Genomic DNA, 22,948 nt, shown 5'->3' on the forward strand with positions numbered 1-22,948 from the left:
CAAGTGTGCTACACCACACTGTAAGAGCTTGGCTGACCTTCCCCAGGCCTCAACATGTCTTTTTTTCAACTCCATATAGCCGTCAACCCTTTGATATTTCCAAAATCTATCTATGCCCTCTTCAGGTACTTTTTATGATCTCACCCCCACAACTCTTTTGCCTTTGACTCCTCCAGTTAGGCAGCCCAGGGAGAGAAATAAACTTCTCAGTTCGGGTCTGTGACTTTCTGACAGAACCAGGGCAAGTTACCAATGTTCTTGGTTTTGACCAAATGGGAGCAGGGAGGAGTGGAGAAGAACATAGGGAAGGCTTTTGATAGGGCAAAGAGCAGGAGAGATTAACTGACAAAAGTTTCCATGATGCAAAAGGCCAAGAGGATGGTAACAGGTAAATGAAGAGCCTAAAACCTAACTGGATGAGGTGTGAATGGCTGGGCGAAAGTCGGCCATTTGCAAATAAGGAAAGAAATGGGAACTTGAATGTCATTACGATCAATTTATTTGAAGGCACTTTATTGTATTTCATCCATCTTATCCGAGTAGGTTTTGATTATTGTTCTGTGATATTTGAATCTGCCCAATCAGGTATTGATACTGAGTGGAAAAGGACTCAGTGCATGCCCAGGGAGGTGTCCTTGGACGTGGGGAAAGAGTTTGGGTCAGCAACAAACATCATCTTTAAACCGTCCTGCGTGTCTGTCTACAGATGTGGTGGTTGCTGCAACAGCGAGGGAATAACATGTATGAACACCAGCACTTCTTATGTCAGCAAGACAGTAAGTACGCATTACTTTTGTTGCTCACTTTACAAACTTAGTCCAAATATGTTCATTGCTGCTGTGTGGTATTGGCCAACCAATGTAAGAAAACAGAGCAGTATTAAGCCATACTGCACTTTCGGTCTCCTCCATAATTTGTGAAAGGTCAATCCTTTCCCTCAACTCCAGTGTCACTCCATATCCCTCAATTCTTTTGTGGTAGCAATAACATAATGCATTCTGTAAGAGAATGCTTCACTCTGTTCAGGATTCCACATGAGGATAAAAAGAATCTCGCATTTATATGGCAGTTTTCACAACTGATAAAACATTTCAAAGCATTTCAATCAGTGAAAGAACCGTGAAGTGTAATCACAGTTGTAATCGAGAATATTTGTTGTTTGTATGTGCTTTTTTTATGCCATTGTGAGAGGCATAGATAAGGGAGATGGCCAACAGCTTTTCCCCATGCTCGGGAAGTCTAAAACGAGAGGGCATAGGTTCAAGGTGAGAGCGAAGAGATACAAAAGAGTCCAGAGGGGCAATTTTTTTCTCACAGAGGGTGGTGAGTGTCTGGAAGGGGCTACCAGAAGTAGTGGTGAAAGTAAGTACAATTTTGTCATTTAAGAAACATTTAGACAGTTATATGGATGGGATATGTATGGAGAGATATGGGCCAAATGCTGGTAAACCAGACTAATTTAATTGTGAAAACTTGGTGGCATGGGCATGTCAGGCTGAAGGGTCTGTTTCTATGCTAGAGACCTCTATGACCTTATGTCTCTATATCAAACAACATTGAGAGCTAATGGCCAGATACATGTTTTTTGTGATGCTGAATGAGAGTTACGTACTCTCCCTGAATACTGGGATAAACCTCCTCTAAGTAGTGTCTTCAGATCCTTGGCATCCACGAATAGTGCCTTGGTTTAACAGTTCATTGAAAGGACAGTGCATCCGAGAATGTTTTCATTGCCTGGGTAAAACAGCGGAATGTCGAGCAGTATTCAATGCTCAGGTCTCTGCAGTGGGACTGAAACCCATCTTTTTGTGACTCATTGGGAATGGTGCAACCATAAAACCAAGCTGGCACTGCACAAAGCTCAATGTACCTTCTTCACCACAAGTAACAAGAGAAAGCTAATCATTCTCCACCATCCCACCCTCTCAGACAATTATCTTCAGTCCAGTAAGATCAGTAAGATATTTTTATGAGAAGCTTCAGGATGAACAAAATACCACACCATCATTACTTTGAAGAAATTGCTGGCTGCTTGCAGTCAGTTCTTGGTTTCCTTAGTGATATAATTAATAGAGAAGTTTCAGAGGTGTTGAAATTGTAACTCTCCATTGGGGACTTCTATCAGTGAAGCTCTGGTCTGCCGCTGCATAACTCAACAAGGCTGAACAAATATTTTGTCTGTTACTACTTTTTTTTTGGATGTCTGAATGTTCCTTTGTCCAAGGTGGATTCAAATAGTGAATATGAAAGACTGACAACCCACAGTTGTATCAGTGAAATTGTTTTGTTGCTTCCTTTGGATGACCACATTCCCCAGTCTGATTTGCTGGAAATCCAGAACCAGAAATTGAATGGAGTACAAATCCACAGAATCTCAAAAGTGTGGAAACAAGTCCACACCAACCCTCTGCAGAGTAACCCATCCAGACTCATTCCCCCATTATCCTACATTTACCCCTGACTAATGCACCTAATCGACACATCCCTGAACACTATGACCAATTTAACATGGCCAATTTAGCATGGCCATCTTTGGATTGTGGGAGGAAACCGGAGCAAACCCATGCAGGAAGTCGCCCAAGGTTGGAATCGAACCCGGATCCCTGGTGCTGGGTTGCAGCATTGCCAACCACTGAGCCACCATGCCACCCAGGAGCCCTCAGGATGCAGCCACTCTTTATCACTCCTGAGCAAGCCAGTGGCTTTGACCTGCCAACCATATTTGGGATATGGCCAGTGACTGGGAGGCTGGACTTGGAGAGAATTCCACCCATTCCAGGAATGGGATAGAACACAAGGTGATGAGCTTGAGCAGAGAGAGTAGCAGTCAGAAACCGCAGGAAAATTTGAGAACAATGGGGGTGTTAATGCAGCTGAGCAGAATCCATATAGTTTTAATACTAAGGAAGTGTGCATACCATCTTAATTCATTCAGAGTCCACTTCTCCTCATGACTCACACTGATATGACATGTTTACCTCAGAATGGAGTTCCAGTATAACAAGTACATTCATTCCCAATTGTTGCTGCATTATACTGTACTTTTTCCCCTCCGAGTCATTCTTTATCTTCCCCAGGCCTCTCTTCATACATTACTGCATGGAAATAAATAGGTAAATGGATAGAAACAGGGGTACTCCTCGTAAAAGGTAGTTGAACATGTATTCATGACTTGGAGGAAGGAAGTAAATGTCTGTAGTCAGATTTGCAGGTGACATAAAATTAAATGTAAAGACAAGTTGCAAGAGGGAAATAAATATTTTACAGAGAGATATTGATAAGTAAGTGAGCAAAAAGTTGACAGATGGGTATAATATGGGAAATACAAAGTTCATTTTGGAATGGAGACCAAATTAACAGAATATTATTTAAATGAAGAGGAACTGCAGAAAGGTGCAACACAAAGGGAATTAGGGGTCTTTGTGCATGAGATACTGGAAGCTAGCACACAGGTGCAGCAGGTCATCATGAAGGCTAATGGAATGTTGGCCCTTATTTCAAGGGAATTGGAATATAAGGAAGGGAAATTTTACTTCACTTCTATGTGGTGCTGGTGAGACCACATCTGGGGTATTGTAAGCAGGTTTGTTCCCTTCATTTAAGAATTATGTCATTTCATTGCAGGCAGTTCAGAGAACATTCACTAGGATGATCCCTGGTATGGAAGGGTTGTTTTATGAGCAAAGGATAAATAGCTTGGGACACAAATTGCTAATATTTAGAAGGATGAGAGGTCATTTTGATCTTAAGGAACTTGACAGGGTAAATGCTAAGAGGATGTTTTCCCTCATAGGAGAGTCTAGGACCAAAGGGCATAGTCTCAGAAAATAAAGGGATCCCAATATAAAACTGAGATGAGGAGGAATTTATTTTCTCTGAGAATTGTGAATCTTTGGAACTCCTTGCCTTAGAGAGGTGTGGAGGAAGAGTCCTTATGTACATTTAAGACTGAGATGGGTAGATTCTTGATCAGTAGGGGAATCGAGGTCTACGGTGGAAAGGGCAGGAAATTGGATGTGAGGGGAATATCAGATCAGCCATGAAACTATCGAATGGTCGAGCAGGTGTGAAGGCTGAATGGCCTTCTCCTTTTCCTATATCTTATGGTCTTGTAGAATTTTCATTTTCTGTGAAATTGGTGTTTAAAATGTTTGCAACAAAAATTTATTGAATTGTTGCCTTTTTTAAAAAGAATTGCTACTACAGAGAGTGGTTGAAATGCAGAAATGGTTCAGGAGAAACTAAATCATTATGTGAAAGAGAAGGGCACAGAATTGTATGGTAGATTTAGATGAGGAAGGTTTAGAGGAGGTTAACACGGAATATGAATGCTGGTATGGACTGGTTGGACCATAATGATCTGTTTCTGCAATGTGTATCTGATGTAATCTTGCATCAAATAAAAACTGAAAGAATTCTGGATGCTGTAAATCAGAAACAAAAAACAGAAACTGCTGGAAAAGCTCAGCAAGTCTGGAAGCCCGTGTGAAGAGAAATCAGAGTTAATGTTTTGACTCCAGTGAACTCAGTTCTGAGGAATGGTCACCAGACCCGAAACATTAACTCCAACTTCTATTCACAGATGCTGCCAGACCTGCTGAGCTTTTCCAGTAAGTTATGTTCTTGTAATTTTATAACAGGTGCTTTTTTTCTTCATTTTTCTCTCCTTTTGTATGTCACTAAATGGATTACATCAATTCAAAAAAGCAGCCCTCCAGCACATCCTCAGGGCCAACTTGGGATGGGCAATAAATGACCAGCAAGCAACACCCACATCCTGTGGACGGATTTTTAGAAATGGCTTTGGAAAAAGTTAGGGTTGTATGTTTTGCCTTCTGTGAACTACATTCCTCTTCAAGTTATCATGTCAATAACACATAGTGTGACCTCTTGAGAAGTGGCAGAATTCTCTCTTTACCTGTTTCGGAAGGCTGCCAATTTCCTAGTTTTGTAAGGTGACCATTTTATAATAGAAATAAGAAAATTGTCTTGTGCCTTCACTAACTATAGTTGGATTCAAACCATCCAAGACAAAAGCAGCTCATTTTAAAAAATTTGGTCATGGCACGTGGGTGGCATTGCATTCGGTGTTCAACCCTAGTTGCCTGGAAACCATTTAAGAATCAACCACATAACCGGTGTGTCCAGAGTCACATGTAGGTCAGATCAGGTAAGGGTGGCAGATTTTCTTCCCTAAAGAACATTAGTGAACCAGATATGTTTTATTGCAATCAGTAGTGATTATGTGGTCAGTATCAAATTCCAGATTTGATTGAATTCAGATTTTCTCATCTGGCAAGTTTGGATGTGAATCCCTGTTCCTAAAATTTAGTCAGAACTGGACCTGAAATGTTAACTTTGATTTCTCTCCATAGATGCTGCCTGACCTGCTGAGCTTTTCCAGCAATTTCTATGTTTGTTTCTGATTTCCAGCATCAACCGTTCTTTCATTCTATCAAACTGCTTCAATATAGCCCTGTGGACTTGCAGCAGTTCAATAAAACAGCTACCCACTAACTTTCTCAAGCGTAATTACGATGGGCAATAAAAATTGACCTAATCGATGATGCCCACATCCACTGAATGAAGGAAATAAAATCTTTTTTGTTTGCTACAAAGGTTCTGTGAAAGACCGCAATAAGAGAGCATGTCGGGAATAGGGAACTCTTTGTCAATGCAGCAAAATCCTAAAAGCAAGAAGCAAAAATGAGAAATCCAAATGTGTAAAGACGCTTAGCTTAAATTACAGTTGGCTCCCTTAACTGAACAGTTTTAGTTTTAACAGGGTGAACTGATGAGATTTATTTATTATTACCTGATTGGAGCGAAATGTAATGAAACATGAACCATTTCCTCTGCATTATAACTTTCCCATGTGAAAGTACGGTACGGTAGTCAAATATATCCAGTAGTCGGTTCTTAAGTCTATTTAGCTTGTCTACATTTGATCAGTGTCTGGAAGGAAGCCTGTATCTCACTGAAAATTACAATGGACTCGATTTATCAACACCAGCATATCCTGATTATTACCATCCTCTGACTGAACCATAAGAAAAGTCAGTAGCCACGGCAGTGTCTAAGTTGCATAAGTGCAAGCTGGACAGTGGAATTCCAGACTTGTCAGCAGAACAGATTTTATAGAACCTGATGAAAGACGAGGCAGTTTGTGTGACATCAGCCCTGAGGGTGCCTTGAGAATGAATTCCTTATGGCATCCTCCAAAGTGCAAGCAGTTGAATATTTAACACAATGAACCTCATGGGCATGGCCTTCCATTGAGCTAGCAGCAGGAAGACCCCACCCGCCAACTTTCAATGAGTTTCGTAATCATTGTGTGTCAAAAGGAAACCAGGCACGCACTGACTGCCTGCAGAGGATTTGCTCTTTTGTTACCCATTCTTGACCATTTGTTAATGACTGATTCCTCGGCTGACTTTCCCAGTGACGCTGAATTTTAATTGTGCTGATGCTTCTCAGAGAGGGTAAATGAACGCATTCTTCCTCAAAGCAAATTGGGAGACTTTCAAGGCTACACTTTACTGATAACCGAAGCAGCACATGCCAAAATTTGCAATGTTGTAGATTGAGTTTAGTGCACAGAACTAGTTCCTCAAACCCCACCCTGCATTTTAGATAATGAATCAATAAGTCATTAACAAAATGTAGGTATCGCCCCAGCATTTAGAGTCATTTTGTTGCACAGCACAGAAACAGACCCTTCGGTCCAACTCGTCCATGCCGATCAAATACCCTATATAAATCTAGTCACATTTACCAGCATTTGGCCCATATCCTCCCTATTCATGTACCCATCCAGATGCCTTTTAAATGTTGTAATTGTACCAGCCTCCACCACCTCCTCTGGCAGCTCATTCCATGTTCGCATACCCCCTGCTTGTAAAAGTTGCCCCTTAGGTCCCTTTTAAATCTTTCCCCTCTCACCTGAAATCTATGCCCTCTAGTTCTAGACTCACCCACCCCAGGGAAATGACTATTCCACCTAAATGTGCCCCTCATGATTTGATAAACTTCTATCAGTCATGTCTCTGTCTGTTAAGTTCTTCTTCCAGGTATTTTTGTATCAACCAGTTTGGATACATTATGTACACTTCTGGTGCAGGTGGGATTTGAACCTATGCTTTCTGACCCAGATGGAAGTGTCTCACCACTGCAGAATGAGAGCCCTAAAGATTCATCTTTCAAGTACCAATCAATTCCCTCCCCTGTGCCTAGCATACGTTAAAAATGTATATAGATATTTTTAACCAACCCGTTCATAGATGTTATTACATATTTCTGGAGTACATAAGACTTAAATCCAGGTCTCTTGACTTAGAGGCAGTGATTTTATTTCTGGATTTCTTTATGGATCCTCTTGGGTCGACAGGATTCCTTTCCTGTCGACAGGATTCCCTAATATAGTGGGAGGTGCTATATTATTTCTGTATCAAACCTAGATGAGGTTATTCATTTGGTTTAGAGATAGAGACATCCCCATTGCACCACAAGAGCCCTTCAAAGATCATTTAAAGTAATGCATGATCTGCTTATACATTCGTCAATGGAATGATCATCTGATTTGCTTCTTCAGTGTTCAGCAATCTGATTTCTCTTCATCAGATCCCATCATTAATTCATGAGCCATTGTTTGCTATTATGGTGTTTATAATTTGATGGCCATATTTGAGACTATGCTTTATTAGTACTTGTTCCCAGTTTGGCATCCCTGTACCTAATCCAATCCATCTCCCCACACCCTCAGACCTCAATCTGGGACTTGACTTCATTATGAGCTGTGAGCTTCCTTTCCACATTTGACTTCAAATTACAACAATTGCATCTCAACCTTGATGTATCCTTAGCTTTGGAACAGGGCCTTACAGAATTTAGCATTCTAGCTACAGTGAGGGCGGCACGGTGGCATAGTGGCTAGCACTGCTGCCTCAAAGCGCCAGAGACCCGGGTTCAATTCCAGCCTCAGGCAACTCTGTGTGTGGAGTTCGCACATTTTCCCCGTGTCTGCGTGGGGTATGCTCCGGTTTCCTCCCACAGTCCAAAAATGTGCAGGTTAGGTGAATTGGTCATGCTAAATTGCCCGTAGTGTTAGATGTCGGGAAATGGGTCTGGGTGGGTTGCTCTTCGGAGGGTCGGTGTGGACTTGTTGGGTCGAAGGGGTTTCCACACTGTAAGTAATCTAATCTAATATACTCCATGGTCCCTCACCTCCATTTATCACATTCATCCTCAATCCAATCTCTTCCTGTACCCAATCTCTGGACAGAGTCACATTGAACAATTCAAGATAGAATGCCTATAATTTTATGCATTATTAACGAATATATACAGATTAATTCATAAATGGTACAAAATAAGCCACAAAAGGATGGTTACGACAGATTACTAGGGAGTATTATTCCATACAGAAATAAATGATGATACAGAATGACTCTAAAACTTTCACTGATAAATTTGATGAGATGACACTCACACCACAGACACTCCCAAATCAAAATCCCATTGGCAGATCATAGAATAACACTGTGTAGAAAGTGTCCATTCTGCCATAACAACTGTTCCAGGCTTCTGAAAAAAAGCAAACAATTAATTTGACTCATTTATTTCCGCATAAATGAGCAAATGCCTTCCCTTTGTTGTCGCGTTGGCAAAACATTGTCTGAACCTCCTAAGAGTGTCAAAAGGCAACAATAATCTTTTCCATTCCCATGTCAGTTAGTCTCCTCGCCACTGTCTGTGATGTTGCCAGATTGTAGTGCATTATTCAAATTTATTTCATTTAGGTGGAAAAAGTGAGGACTGCAGATGCTGGAGATCAGAGCTGAAAAATGTGTTGCTGGAAAAGCACAGCAGGTCAGGCAGCATCCAAGGGGCAGGAGAATCGATGTTTCAGGCATAAGCCCTTTTTTAGGAATGAAGAAGGGCTTATGCCCGAAATGTCGATTTTCATTTTGGTGGGCATAGTTTGTAGACAGAAGGCACTTTCAAAATACTTACAGAGCAGATTCCATCTTAGGCCAGGTGTAAAAGGAAGAGCTGCACTGCTGAGCACTTAATGACCATTTTTTAATCACTAAAACAGAATATATCTCTGAAATATCAGAATAGGATGCCACCATTGAAAAAAGCCACCATGATGCACTGGCAACAAGTGCCAAAAATGTGAAAAGAGTTTTGACAGGCATTTTAGATGCCAAACTGTTGTTTTATCTGTAAGCAGAAGAATATATGGTCAAGCAAAGATTTGTCTTGTTCTGATTTTTGATTGGATTTACCATCAATAAGTAGACACTGCTGCTGATGCCGAAGAACCTTCTATTATGGACCTTCTCAGGAATATGCAACCAAGCCTGTTGATTTGATTTCTATTGTAGTGGAAAATGCATCAAACCTAAGATGAGGTGAAACAAAACCAGAAATTGCTGGAGAAACGCAACAGGTCTGGCAGCATCTTTGGGAAGAAAGCACTGTTAATGCCCCAATTCCATGTGTGGCACAGTGGCTGATGGTTAGCACTGGTGCCTCACAGTGCCAGGGACTCAGGTTTGAATCCAACCTCAGGCAGCTGTCTATGTGGAGTTTATACATTCTCCCCCTGTCTGCATGGGTTTCCTCCCATAGTCCAAAGATGTGCAGGTTAGGTGAATTTGCCATGCTAAATTGCCCATAGTGTTCAGGGGTGTGTGGGTTAGGTGCCTTAGTCAGGGGGTGTGTCAGTAATAGGGTAGGGGAATGGGATACTCTTTGGGCCAAATGACCTGTTTTCACACTGTAGGGATTCTATGACTCTTCATGAGTTCTCCAACCATTTCTATTTTTGTTTCAGATCTACAGTATCCGCAGTTCTTTGTTTTATTCTATGCTGAGATGAGACATTTGATAAACTTTGCTTTGCTGTTGGATGTAAGCATAAAAGCACCATTCCAATTTTACAGATGAATGGCCATTTCTCTGCCCAGTAGTGGCTTTAGCCACAAATGCAGCCTTTCCAAAGATAAACAGGGAGAACATCACAGCTATGTATTTAGAATAAACTTTCCTGAAAAGAAGTTAGCATATTTGAATTTAAACTGATTAAAATGCACAGAAGCATTTGCAAACTGAAAACTAGGATAAACGCACCAGAACAACAGGCAAAAGTTTGCACCTCTCGATATAATGCCTGTGGCCAGACAAGAACACTTAAGTGAACGTGCAAAAGTCAGAAAATCATAGATTCTATAGGGGTGTCGACAAGTGCAGCAGACTCTTATCAGAATCAGATTATATTAACTGCTCCCTGGAGACTTATACTCAATAATACTACTAGCAAATCTAACAAAACTAAATGTTGAAATGGAAAATTGCCCAGGAAAGCATTGCATTACAGTGAGTCAAGTGCAAAACAGTAAGATTGATCTTTGGCCCAATGGCAAAAGTATTACTAGTGCTGGATACATGATGAAAAGAAAATCTCCAATGTAGATTTTTGACAAAAATTGTTGAAAACAAAGCATCTCTAAGCTAGACTACAGTTTAGTAAGTTGCAGCATACTTATGATATATATTAATGACTTAGATGAGGAAAGTAAACATATCATCGCCAAGTTTGCAGATACTACATAAATAGTTGGGAAGACAAGTGATGAGGATGATACATAGAGGATATAGACAGGTTAAGTGAGTGAGCAAAGACTTGGCTGATGAAATGTAATGTGGGAAATAGTGAGGTTATGCACATTTGCAGGAAGACTAGAGGAGCTGAATATTATTTAAATGGAGAAATACAGAGGGATTTAGGAAACCTCATCCATGAATCCATAAAAATCACATAATACCAGGTTATAGTCCAACAAGTTTATTTGCAAGTTCAAGCTTTCAGAGCGCTGCTCCTTCATCAGGTAGCTAATGGGGCAGGATCATAGGATACAGAGTTTATAGTAAATGATCAAAGTGTCATACAACTGCTGCGATGTATTGAGGATACATCTGAGATGTCACCTTTTTTTATAAAACCTTAAGTTATCTCGGGAATGTGACTTGGAAGAAGTTCTGGGATTTACATATTAATAAATCGAAACTTGCAACTCATTCTAAGTGATTAAAGACTAGGCTTGTCCAATACATCTTGTCAATTATACGGCACTTTGATCTTTTGCCATAAATTTTGTGTCCTGTGATCCTATCCCACTAGCTACCTGATGAAGAAGTAGCGCTCCAAAAGCTTGTACTTCCAAATAAATTTGTATGCGGGAGCAAGAATATCTTGCTGCGATTATACATGGCCTTGTTGAGACCACGCCTGGAATATTGTGTGCAGTTTTGGTCTCCTAACCTGAGGAAGGATGTTCTGTTTATGGAAGGAGTGCAAGGAAGGTTGACCAAACTCTGGCACGCTGGCAGCGCTGTCTCATGAAGAGAGTCTGAATTAGTCAGAACTGAAGTTTAGAAAGAATGGGGGAGGATCTTATAGAATTTTGAAGGTTTCTACCAGGTCCAGGAAAGGTAAATCCAGGAATAATGTTCCGGACGACAAGAGTCCAGAACCAAGTCTCCCAGTTTAAGGATACCAGGAAAGCAAGTTAGTACTGAGATGAGGAGAAATGCCTTCATCTAGAGATTTAAAAACCACACAACACTAGGTCATAGTCCAACAGGACGATAACCTGGTGTTGTGTGATTTTTAACTTTGTCCATCCCTGTCAAACCCTGCACCTCCACATCATGAATCGTGAAAAGCTTACATCCTAGTTCGGCAGGTAGTAGAGATTGTAAATGGAATATTGGCCGTTCCTTCAAAAGGGAATGAAGATTAACAGAAGGGAGGCTTTGCTAAAAGCACTAGTCAGACCAGAACTCGAAAACCTCAAAGAGTTTTGTGCCCTTTATCTAAGGAAAGATACATTGGCTTTGGAGATAGCCTAGAGAAGGCTCGCGAGGCAAATATTAGGTATAGAAGGACAGTTTTATGAAGTGAGGTTGAGTAGATTGGGCCTGTACTCATTGGAATAATAGAAGAATGACAAGTGACCTGATTGAAACAAACAGGATTCTTCAAGGTCTTGACAAGTTGGATGCAGAAAAGTTGTTCCTCTTTCTGGGTGATTATGACTAGAGGGCATAATCTCAGAATGAGGAGTCACACATTTAAAATAGAAATGAGGAGGAATTTCCTCTCTCAGTGGTAGTTTAGAGGGGTGTCAAAGCTGAGTCTTTCAGTATGTACAAGACTGAGATAGACAGATTTTTCATCAGTAAGTGAATCAAGGGCTATATGGAAAAGGCAGAAAAGTGGAATTGAGGATTATTAGGTCAGCTGTGATCCCGTTGAATGGTGGAGCAGTGTCAATGGGCTGAATGGCCTACTTCTGTTCCTATGTCTTATGGTCTTTGAATGCCAAACTGTGACCGCAACTAATTTCTTATGATAGTTGTGAAAATGGACAACCAATTTTCAACAGTCGTCATCTGATTTTTTTTAATACCTGGGACCTATTGTGAACTAAATTGGTTTTAATAATGAAAATAACCACAAAAGTAAGATGGTTGCATCAATCACCTGACAACAGGTTGAACCATTTCTTGAAGCTGTTAATAACCAGGACCCCTGGTTATCTGAAAGAAACTAAGGTGACATTGAAATGACTCAAACTCAGATCTGTACCTCTCATGTTTCATTTACATTTTTCTGCAAGTTTATTCATGTTTATTCCTCACCACCTTGAAAAACAGCACCTGGTGAGAAAGCAAATTTAAGAAATATCCATTCACCACAAATTTAGATTTTGCCACTACTGAGGACACAAGACAGCAATTAAACAGCTGTGGTTTCAGGATAAAACTGAACACCTCAAACCATTAATACATGTTTTAAAACCACCTATTCTTGTTCTTCATTTTTAAACTGATGTTTCTGTGTGTTTCACATTGCATTTTATTCTGTTTCTTGGAGGTGGTGAGTAATAAAATTCCTCTTTCTTTCACTCAAGTAAATCCTGCAAATGAATCCTTAATTTTTTGATGAGCACTACATTTTAATTAAAGTGTAATATATGTGTGCGCAAAAAAGAAATAAAAATGTCCTTGCAGCAAACTGAGAAGGAAATCATTTGGCAACACAGCATACAGTGCTTTGACCATAAATCCATAAGATATAGAAACGGAATTAGGCCATTCAGCCCATTATGTCTGCTCCACCATTCAGTCATGGCCCCTTGATATGTTTCTCAACCCAAATCTCCTGCCTTCTCCCCATACCTCTTGATTCCCTTACTAACCTATCTATCTCTGTCTTAAATACACTCAATGACCTGGTCTCTATAACCCTGTGTGACAATGAATTCCACAGATTAACCACCCTCTGGGTGAAGAAGTTCTACTCATCTCAGTTCTAAAAGGTCATCCCTTCACTCTGAGGCTCTGCCCATGTCCCTCCTACTAGTGGAAATGTCTTCCCCACATCCACTCTGTCCAGGCCCTACAGTATTTTGTAAGTTTCAATCAAAACTCTCCTCATCCTTCTAAACTGCATTGAGTAAAGACACAGAGACCTCAACTGTCCCTTATATGACAAATCCTTTAACCCCAGGATCATTCTTGTAAACCTCCACTGTACCCAGTTCAATGCCAGCACATCATTCCTTAGATAGAGGGCCTAAAACTGCTCACAATATTCCAAGTGTGGTCTGACCAGAGCCTTATGCAGCCTCAGCAGTACTTCCCTGCTCTTGTATTCTAGCCCTCTCGAAATGAATACTAGCATTGCATTTGCCTTCCTAACCATCAAATGAACCTGCATGTTAACCTTAAGAGAATCCTGAACTAGGACTCCCTAATCTCCGTCTGCTTCAGATTTCTGAAGCATTTCCTGTTTAGAAACTAGTCTACACCTCGTCCTATGCTTTCCCACATTGTATTCCATCTCCCACTTCTTCTCCCACTTGTCTAGCCTGTCCAAGTCCTTCTGCAGCTACCCACTTCCTCAACATTACCCAACCCTCCACCAATCTATGTGTCATCTGCAAATTTAGCAACAATGCCCTCAGTTCCTTTTTCCAGATCGTTAATATGTAATATGGGTGATTATGGTCCCAACTCTTGCCCCTTCAGAACTCCAGCTAGTCACCAGCTACCATCCTGAAAAAGACCCTTTATTTCTGTCTTCTGCCAATTAGCCAATCCTCTATCCATGTCAGTACCTTGCTCCTAACACTGTTTTATTGAGCAGCTTCCTGTGCAACATGTTTCTGGAAATACAAATACATCACATCCATTGGCTCTCCTTTGTCTAACTCGCTCATTATGTCCTCAAAGAATTCTGACAGGTTTGTCAGACATAACCTCCCCTTGATGAAGCCATGCTGACTCCATCCTATTTTACCATGCACTTCCAAGTACTGAGCAATCTCATCCTTAATAATGGCCTCTAAAATTTTACTAACAACCAAAGTCAGGCTAACCAGCCTTTGGCTTAATAAATATCTAACTGTCAATGTGAATGTCCCAAAATACAATGCTTGAATAATTTCTTTGTACCATTATAATCACAGCTGATGATACTATGGGACAGGTCAGATCTCAGAGTGAAACCATTTAAAATTTAATTCTTTCATTTTTATTTAGTTAACATGATGCTCAGTTACTAAAAAATAATGACAAGGTTCAGATTTTCTTTGACAAGAAAATATCAGTTTATCGCACAAAAGAAGAGTTAATCATAAAAAAAGCTATTGAAACATAGAAGAAAATTAACAAGTTTTAAATCACACAATAAAACAAATTTTCAGACTATTTCCATTACAGAGACTTAATTCCAGAGAAATTACACCACTGTCTCAGTTCTTTAGGGTTCTGTTTAAATGGCTCCTGACAACTTGTGTCAAGCATATTAGTTTGCAATTCAAATAGCCTGCAGATTTCTAACAAAACTCTCCTGGTCTGAAGCTCCCATAACAGAAAACCCTTCCACTGAGATCTCTCCACTGCCCTAAAGCCTTCCTAAACTAATATTACTTATAAACTCAAATCTGTTGTTGTATAAGCTGATTTATTTTTAATCTTGCTAATTCATAACATTCTGAACTAATAATAAAGCTACTGGCCTTACATATTTACCCCATGTGCAATAAACACAACATTATAAACATCTTTCCATTGACACCATAAGGGTCTGCAGTTACCTGATCTCTAACAAATGCTGGATTAAGTCACTTTTCTAGAAGGAGACTAATGAAAAAGAAAACCCTACACAGGAGTAATCAATACCCACCTGGCTCTATTTTGATATACAAATTTTGAAAATCATACTATATATACTATATGATATGAATTGATCAACTATATGCCAATGGATTGCTGTTGTCTTGAGTGACCTTAGAGTGGACTTCTGCTATGATAGACCAGTCTGTCCTCTATGTCTGGTTTGTCTCAGTCAGCAGAGTGCTAGTTAGGTTGGTAAACTTCATCTGTTCTACTCTAGCAGTGATATGGACATGGACATAGTGTTCATGGATGTGCAGGTTAGGTGCATTATTCAGAGGAAATGTAGAGTAATAGGGTCTGGGTTGGTTACTCTTCGGAGGGTCAGTGTGGACTTGTTGGGCCAAATAGCCTGTTTCCACACTGTAGGGATTCTATGATTCTATGATATGGTAAAGTAAGTCCAAGTTTTTAGTCACACATTGTACATTAATAGCAGTTCGAACTATGTATTTGCAGGTAGAGAATTACTTCTCCTTAAGTTTCCAGGTCAATCTTTATGCTGGACTACGCCTCCTCCCACCCTGCCCCCTGTAAAAACGCCATCCCATTCTCCCAATTCCTTCGTCTCTGCCGCATCTGCTCCCAGGAGGACCAGTTCCAAAAATGTACAACCCAGATGGCCTCCTTCTTCAAGGACCGCAATTCCCCCCCCCCCCCGACGTGGTCAACGATGCCCTCCACCGCATCTCTTCCTCTTCCCGCTCCTCCGCCCTTGAGCCCCGCCCCACCAACCGCCATCAGGACAGAACCCCACAGGTCCTCACCTACTACCCCACCAATCTCCATGTACAGCGCATCATCCGCCGTCATTTCCGCCACCTCCAAACGGACCCCACCACCAAGGATATATTTCCCTCCCCTCCCCTATCAGCATTCCGTAAAGACCACTCTCTCCGTGACTCCCTCGTCAGATCCACACCCCCCACCAACCCAACCTCCACTCCCGGCACCTTCCCCTGCAACTGCAGGAGGTGCAAGACTTGCGCTCACACCTCCCCCCTCACCTCCCTCCAAGGCCCCAAAGGAAACTTCCATATCCGCCACAGATTCACCTGCACCTCCACACACATCATCTATTGCATCTTTTGCACCCGATGTGGCCTCCTCTATATTGGGGAGACAGGCCGGCTACTTGCGGAGCGTTTCAGAGAACACCTCTGGGACACCCGGACCAACCAACCCAACCACCCTGTGGCTCAACACTTTAACTCCCCCTCCCACTCCACCAAGGATATGCAGGTCTTTGGACTCCTCCATCGTCAGACCACAACAACATGACGGTTGGAGGAAGAGCGCCTCATCTTCCGCCTAGGAACCCTCCAACCACAAGGGATGAACTCGGATTTCACCAGTTTCCTCATTTCCCCTCCCCCCACCTTGTCTCAGTCAAATCCATCGAATTCAGCACCGCCTTCCTAACCTGCAATCTTCTTCCTGACCTCTCCGCCCCCACCCCAGTCTGACCTATCACCCTCACCTTGACCTCTTTCCACCTATCACATTTCCGATGCCCCTCCCCCAAGTCCCTCCTCCCTACCTTTTATCTTAGCCTGCTGGACAAACTTTCCTCATTCCTGAAGAAGGGCTTATGCCCGAAACATCGATTCTCCTGTTCCCTGGATGCTGCCTGACCTGCTGCGCTTTTCCAGCAACACATTTTCAGCTTTACGGGTTATGCCTTACTTAGCTCCTTAGTTACATCACGGACTAACTTAAAATAATCGTTTACTCCACACAAGTCAACAAGTCATTTTGTTTAGCTTTTTCAACCCAGTTTTAGAAAAATATGCTTGCTGTTTGATTGGTAAAAAGCTGAATGTTTGATTGTGAGAAAATGTTAATACTGCAGGAGGACCAGATGAGTTAACATCAATTGAATGAAGTCATAAACTATGTTTTGGCTAAACATGAAAAGAAAAGTCAGCTCTCAGTTACAGGCATGTGCTCCATAACAAATATACATATGATATTGTATCTTTTTTATGTGGGAGGGATGATTGGTGCAAAAATGTTTAAGTTACTGAGCCAGATTTTTCTTCAAGTTCACTCAATTATTTTTGGTGAGCTGTTCCCATTCGTAAATAATTGAAGGACTAGGGGAAGCAAATTTAAAGTTTCTGGCAAGAGGTTCAGGGGCTCGGAGGGGGATGGAGGAAAGTGAAGAAGAAGCTTCAAGTAGTGATGACCGAGAACCGCTGCTCGTCGGATGCTGCCTGAACTGCTGTGCTCTTCCAGCACCACTGATCCAGAATCTGGTTTCCAGCATCTGCAGTCATTGTTTTTACCTCCATGACCGAGAACCCCCTGTCTATGAGGTTGTGGAAGCAGACACTGTAAATGATTTCGAAAGGAAAACGCGTGGCCACTTGAGAGGAAATAAGGAGGATAAGGCAAGTGAATGGAATTGACTGGACCGCTCTCCAGAGAGTGGACACAGACTTGATGGGCTGAATGACCTCATCAGTACTATACCAATGAATAAAGAGGAGGACAGTGCGATTTATCAGGTCTGTCTCCAAAAGAGTCAGGACAAGATGTGCTGAGTGGCCTGTTTCTCTGCATTATTCTCTGATTCTATCAATAGAACCCCAACAACCTAACTGGGGAAATGATCTACTCCATTTAACGGAGATACTCACTGCTTGAGCAGCATCACAGATGATTTGGAGCACAGAGAAAGGGAGTGGAAAAGACCAGTTTGAACAGACCTATCCCACTACATTTAAGGAGACCTTTGGATTTTCGTTATCAGTTTATACTGGAAAGTCAACTAATGGTGTTGAACACAAGCAATCCAGAGTCATTGTGTATTCTAGAAGTGAACTGTATGAATAATTGAAGCAGATCAGCCAGAGTTTAATACAATTTATAAGAGGATATATTAACATTGTCTTCCTCATGTTTCTCACTTCAATATTTGCATTCTTCAAAATACTCTACCTGTTTAAGATTTGCACAAATCTAACAAAGTACATTTCCCCTTATGAAGTGGGGTGGATCCAAATTGCAGTTGAGCAGCGCTGAACACATTTAAATTACATTTTCTTTCTCCATCCCATCAATCATTTAAGTTATCCGGGATTGAGAAAATGAGGAATCTTAGACTTAAGCATGTATGCCCAGTAAAAAAAAATTAAAGTCAAATTACAAAAGTTATATTGTACCTTTAACGTGAATGACATAACATACTTAATGGGTATGGAATGAAATTAAATGTAATACCATAGCACACGTGACCACATGAAGATAGATGGCCAAAACTGTGTCAAAGAGGTTGAGTTTAAGGATACTCTTAAAGGAGGTGTTAAAGATATGGCGAGACAGTACCCAAGTTCATTAACTTTTGATAATCTAATCATCGTTATACATTTTTCACATGTATCTTTCACATGTATTGACTACTCACATCCATGTCTGTGCAAGATTTGTTTCCATTCACTTCTGCCAAATTTAATGTCAAAAATGAGGATTAGGTTCCAAGATAATGTCACTAATTATGCAGAAAAATGCAGTGGGGATGTTTAACAGTTAATAACCCTGCTTTTACATAAACTTTCTCAGTTAATTATGCCTTGCATTCCCTTCATTCCCTACCCTCATGAACTGCTGATAGATTCCAAACCATGCTTTATCTCTGATACTGGATACTGAAGATTTTTTTAAAAGAAAGGAAGTGTTGCAGTTATGTAACAGTATTCACAACCCCTAGACTTCTCAAAGTGCTTCACTGCCAATGAACTATTTTTGTACTTTTGAAGTGTAGTCCCTGTAGTAATGAAGGAAATGGAGCAGTCACTTTGCAGACAGCAATCAGCAAAAGATCAGGTAATCTGTTTTATGGTGTTGGTTGAAAGCGAAATGTTGGCCAGAGCTCCAGAATAAAGTACAACTGTGTGTGTGTGTGTGTGTGTGTGTGTGTGTGTGTGTGTGTGTGTGTGTGTGTGTGTGTGTGTGTGTGTGTGTGTGTGTGTGTGTATCTGTGTGTGTGTGTGTATCTATCCTGTCCTACCATTGGCCATCCTTATTAAACATCTGGGATGGAACGGTGATTCAGTGAATAGCACTGCTGCCTCACAATGCCAGGGATGCAGCTTTGATTCCACTTTGGGGTGGCTGTTGGTATGGCGTTTGGACATTCTCCCTGTGTTTGCGTTGGTTTCCTCCAGGTGCTCCAATTTCCCCTCACACTCCAACAATGTGTGGGTTAAGTGGATTGGCCAAGATAAATTGCCCAGTGTCCAGAGATGTATAAGTTAGGTGGGTCAGCGATGGGAAATGCAGGGATAAGGTAGGGGTGGGTTTGGCGAAATGCTGTTCGCAAGGTTGGTGTGTACTAATCAGCCAAATGGTCTGTTTCCACACTGTAGGGATTCTAGTTTATACACTGGACTATCTGCATTGCCATGATAAAATGGTGAAGCCAAAACCAACAATTTGTATTTGTCCAGCATATTTGATACTTGTAAAATACCCTAAAAAGCTTCTCAGAAAGGCAAGCAGATCAAAATTACTATCAGGCCATTACAAAACATGACAAAGCTTTGTGAAAGACACAGGCTGCGAGGAGATTTTCAAAGGTGGAGGGAGACAGATTTAGAAAATAAATTCCAGAACTCTATAATGAGGGACTCGGGCGGCAGTAAGGGAAGAGGAAATGGAGAATGTGCAAGAGCAGCATGTGGGAGGAAAGCAAAACTCTTAAAGTGTTTACGCAACAAGGAGGGCCATTCCAATATAAGGATTTCAAAACAAGGATGAAGATTTTAAAATCAAAGCCTTCCTTGCCAGCCTGGGAGAAGATGAAGGTCAGTGGGCGCAGAAGTGATGGGAGAAAAGGACTTGGTGAGACTGAGGAGACAGGCAGCAGACGTTTGGAGCAGCTTAAATGTATGGAGCTATTGACGCATTTGATTGTGACAAGTCTGCCAGAGAGATTTCAGCTTCCTTACTGTGAACATATAATGGTGTAATGGTCACATCCCCTCTCTGACATGGAAGCCTCGGTCTCACTCCTGGAAGTGATGGCTCAGGAAGGTGAATGCACAACATGTCCAAACAGATTGGGTATAAAATCCTGCAACACTGCCAGTCCTGCCAATAGCAAGGGATAAGAGCAGGAGAGATTCCTAATCGGATATGAGATAGAAAATATCAATGCCTCCACCATCGCTATTCTATAACAAGTTTGTAAAAGTGTACATTTCCATAGGAACAGGGTATAGGTGAGGGCATGGGTTGGGGGCGGGGTGGGAAGTGGTATTGGATAGCTGGTGTGGACCGGTTGGAGTCAAGACCACGGGGTTCCCGCAGGACTGGAGCCACCTCTTTGCCTTGGCTAAGATAGAGATTGAGGTGTTATGGATTGACTTGCCTTTGCTCAGAGATCCGAAAAAGATTGTGAATCCTCTATGTATATTCCTCCAATCTGTTCAATGCAAAAGCACCAGAAGGAAAAAAATTACCAAGTTATTTATCCATCCTGCTAATAAAGTCTATTCAATGAATTTAGGAATTGTGCTTATGGTATACAGATTTGCAAGATACATATGAATGATAATCAACATGATTTATTCTTTCTCATTCATTTATTTATTTTGAATCTAATTCTTTTTCTTTCCTAGCTATTTGAGATTACAGTGCCAATTTCCCAGGGACCAAAACCCATAACAATCAGTGTTGCAAATCACACGGGCTGCAGATGTATGTCAAAGTTGGATTTCTTCAGACAGGTTCACTCCATCATCAGACGTTCCATATCTACATCCCAGTCAGAGTAAGTTTAACTGTGGTTATTGACATCACTCAGGATATATTTTCCATGTACTGCCTTGCTACAAAAACAGAAATGTCTGCAGAAACACAGCAGATCTGGCACAATCAGTGGAGAGAGAAACAGGGTTAATGCCTCATGTTCAATTATTGGACTCATAATTAACTCTGAGTTTTCTCTTTACAAATGCTGCCAGACTTGCTAAGTTTCTCCATCACTTTCTGGACTTATTTCAGATCTCCATCATCCGCCATATTTTCCTTTTGCCTTTATAGCTCCCTTGCTCATGGCTTGCACATGTCAGGAATTTGTCGGCACATTGTTCACAGTTTTTTGAAGTACGTTACTAATGGGCACTCTGGGATTTGGAAGTGAGGCTGTTATGTTTAAGCCTTGAGTAAATCGAATCCATTTTTCAGCACATTGTACTAATAGAGCATAGTGCTCAGCACTGAGAGATTCATAATAATTGTGGAATCAGTTTCAATGTAATTTAAACAACTTAATTCCAGGGAGTGACTGTCCTATCATGACACCTGGAATACCACAGCTTATGGTATTACATTTTCAGAATGTCATGTTCATTGGATGAAAAAAAATGATCACTGATCTGACAGGTTTCCAATTATCCAGTTGACTGATGATACAAATAAAACAAAAAAAACTAGAATAAACCAAACTATTAATTCCCTCAGTTGATTTTAAAAGTTACCAGCCATTAATCACATTTTGCTTTTGTTCTTCATAGTTATACAATGTAAACATCTTCTACGCGTGTCTTATATCACTCGCCCAATACCTATCCTATTCATACTTAGGTATAATCCTGAACAACAAAGGGCTACAGGCAGTTTTTAAAACAATAGTAAATCTGTCATGTATCTGTAGGTTTTCATCCTACTGCTGTGATGCAACAATACCAGGGCACACAATAACAACAGATATTCCAAGTTCATCATCCACAGGCAAAATAATAAATATTTTACAGTATAAGTGAGAGAAAAATCACAGGTAGAAGTTTCTTGTGACTGAAGTAAGAAACAAGTAAATTTGATTTTTATAAATGTTTTTATCTCAAACATCAACATGTTAAGTCAGTCCAACACCATGGACTGTATTCTACAAAATTGTATAACTATAATTAGTTTTTTTCTGCAGTTGTTTCCTTCACATTACAGTGAAGTCATAAAAAGACTCTTCAATATCTCTGAAACTGTCGATCCTTATTTGTGACAGAGAAATATCTTGATTGATGGTTACAAACATTCACATCAGCTAATTTGTAGATTATATCAATGTGCTTTCTGTTTACTTATGCAAACCTTTCACACATGGAGTACTGTAATGGGGAGTGAAACCAAATAACTAATGAATCCTCTCTTCATCAAGAGAGTTATTTCCAAAATAAACATTATGCTTGTTATAGTGGAGCAACAAAGAGAGATCCAGAAGAATGGGGAGGGATGGGATGAATAATTGCTGTGGGACTTTGGCTTATTAATTTATAACATATCCCAACAAACTTTGTTTTTCCACAGTTTTAAACTTTGCATTTATTGTTAACTAGTTAAAGCTTTGTTAATAGAATGAAAGATGAATTTCCCTATGGAGCCATATGCTAACAGCACAGAAACTATAATGTGAAAACAGTTTGCTTATCCGAATAATTCTGTGTTGGTGGTTTATCCCATGCATGAGTAGTAATTCTAATGTTATTGATTAATGCTGTTGCCACCTTCCTCTATTCCTTTTTTCCTTTAGCCAACTATCCAGCCTGGACTTGAATGCTGCCTTCTGGTAGTACACCATAACCCAAAACCATTAAGTCCATAAAATGTCGGAGCAGAAATTGGCCATTCGCCCCATCGAGTTTACTTCAACATGGCTGATCTGATAATCCTCAATTCCACTTTCCTGCCTTTT

At 40.8% G+C, this 22,948-nt stretch overlaps 1 protein-coding gene across 1 annotated transcript in view; it reads left to right on the forward strand.

Annotated features, from left to right (window-relative positions):
* vegfc (vascular endothelial growth factor c) overlaps positions 1–22,948 on the forward strand; it is a 236,248-nt gene that overhangs the window by 145,830 nt on the left and 67,470 nt on the right. The window contains exons 3-4 of the mRNA XM_043704843.2: positions 586–776; positions 20,877–21,028. Coding sequence (XP_043560778.1) covers positions 586–776; positions 20,877–21,028 — 343 coding nt within the window. The remainder of the gene's footprint in view (positions 1–585; positions 777–20,876; positions 21,029–22,948) is intronic.

This window comes from Chiloscyllium plagiosum, unplaced genomic scaffold (assembly GCF_037043375.1).
Source record: "Chiloscyllium plagiosum isolate Xiang-an unplaced genomic scaffold, Cpla_swu_hap1 HiC_scaffold_2, whole genome shotgun sequence".
Taxonomy (NCBI): Eukaryota; Metazoa; Chordata; class Chondrichthyes; order Orectolobiformes; family Hemiscylliidae; genus Chiloscyllium; species Chiloscyllium plagiosum.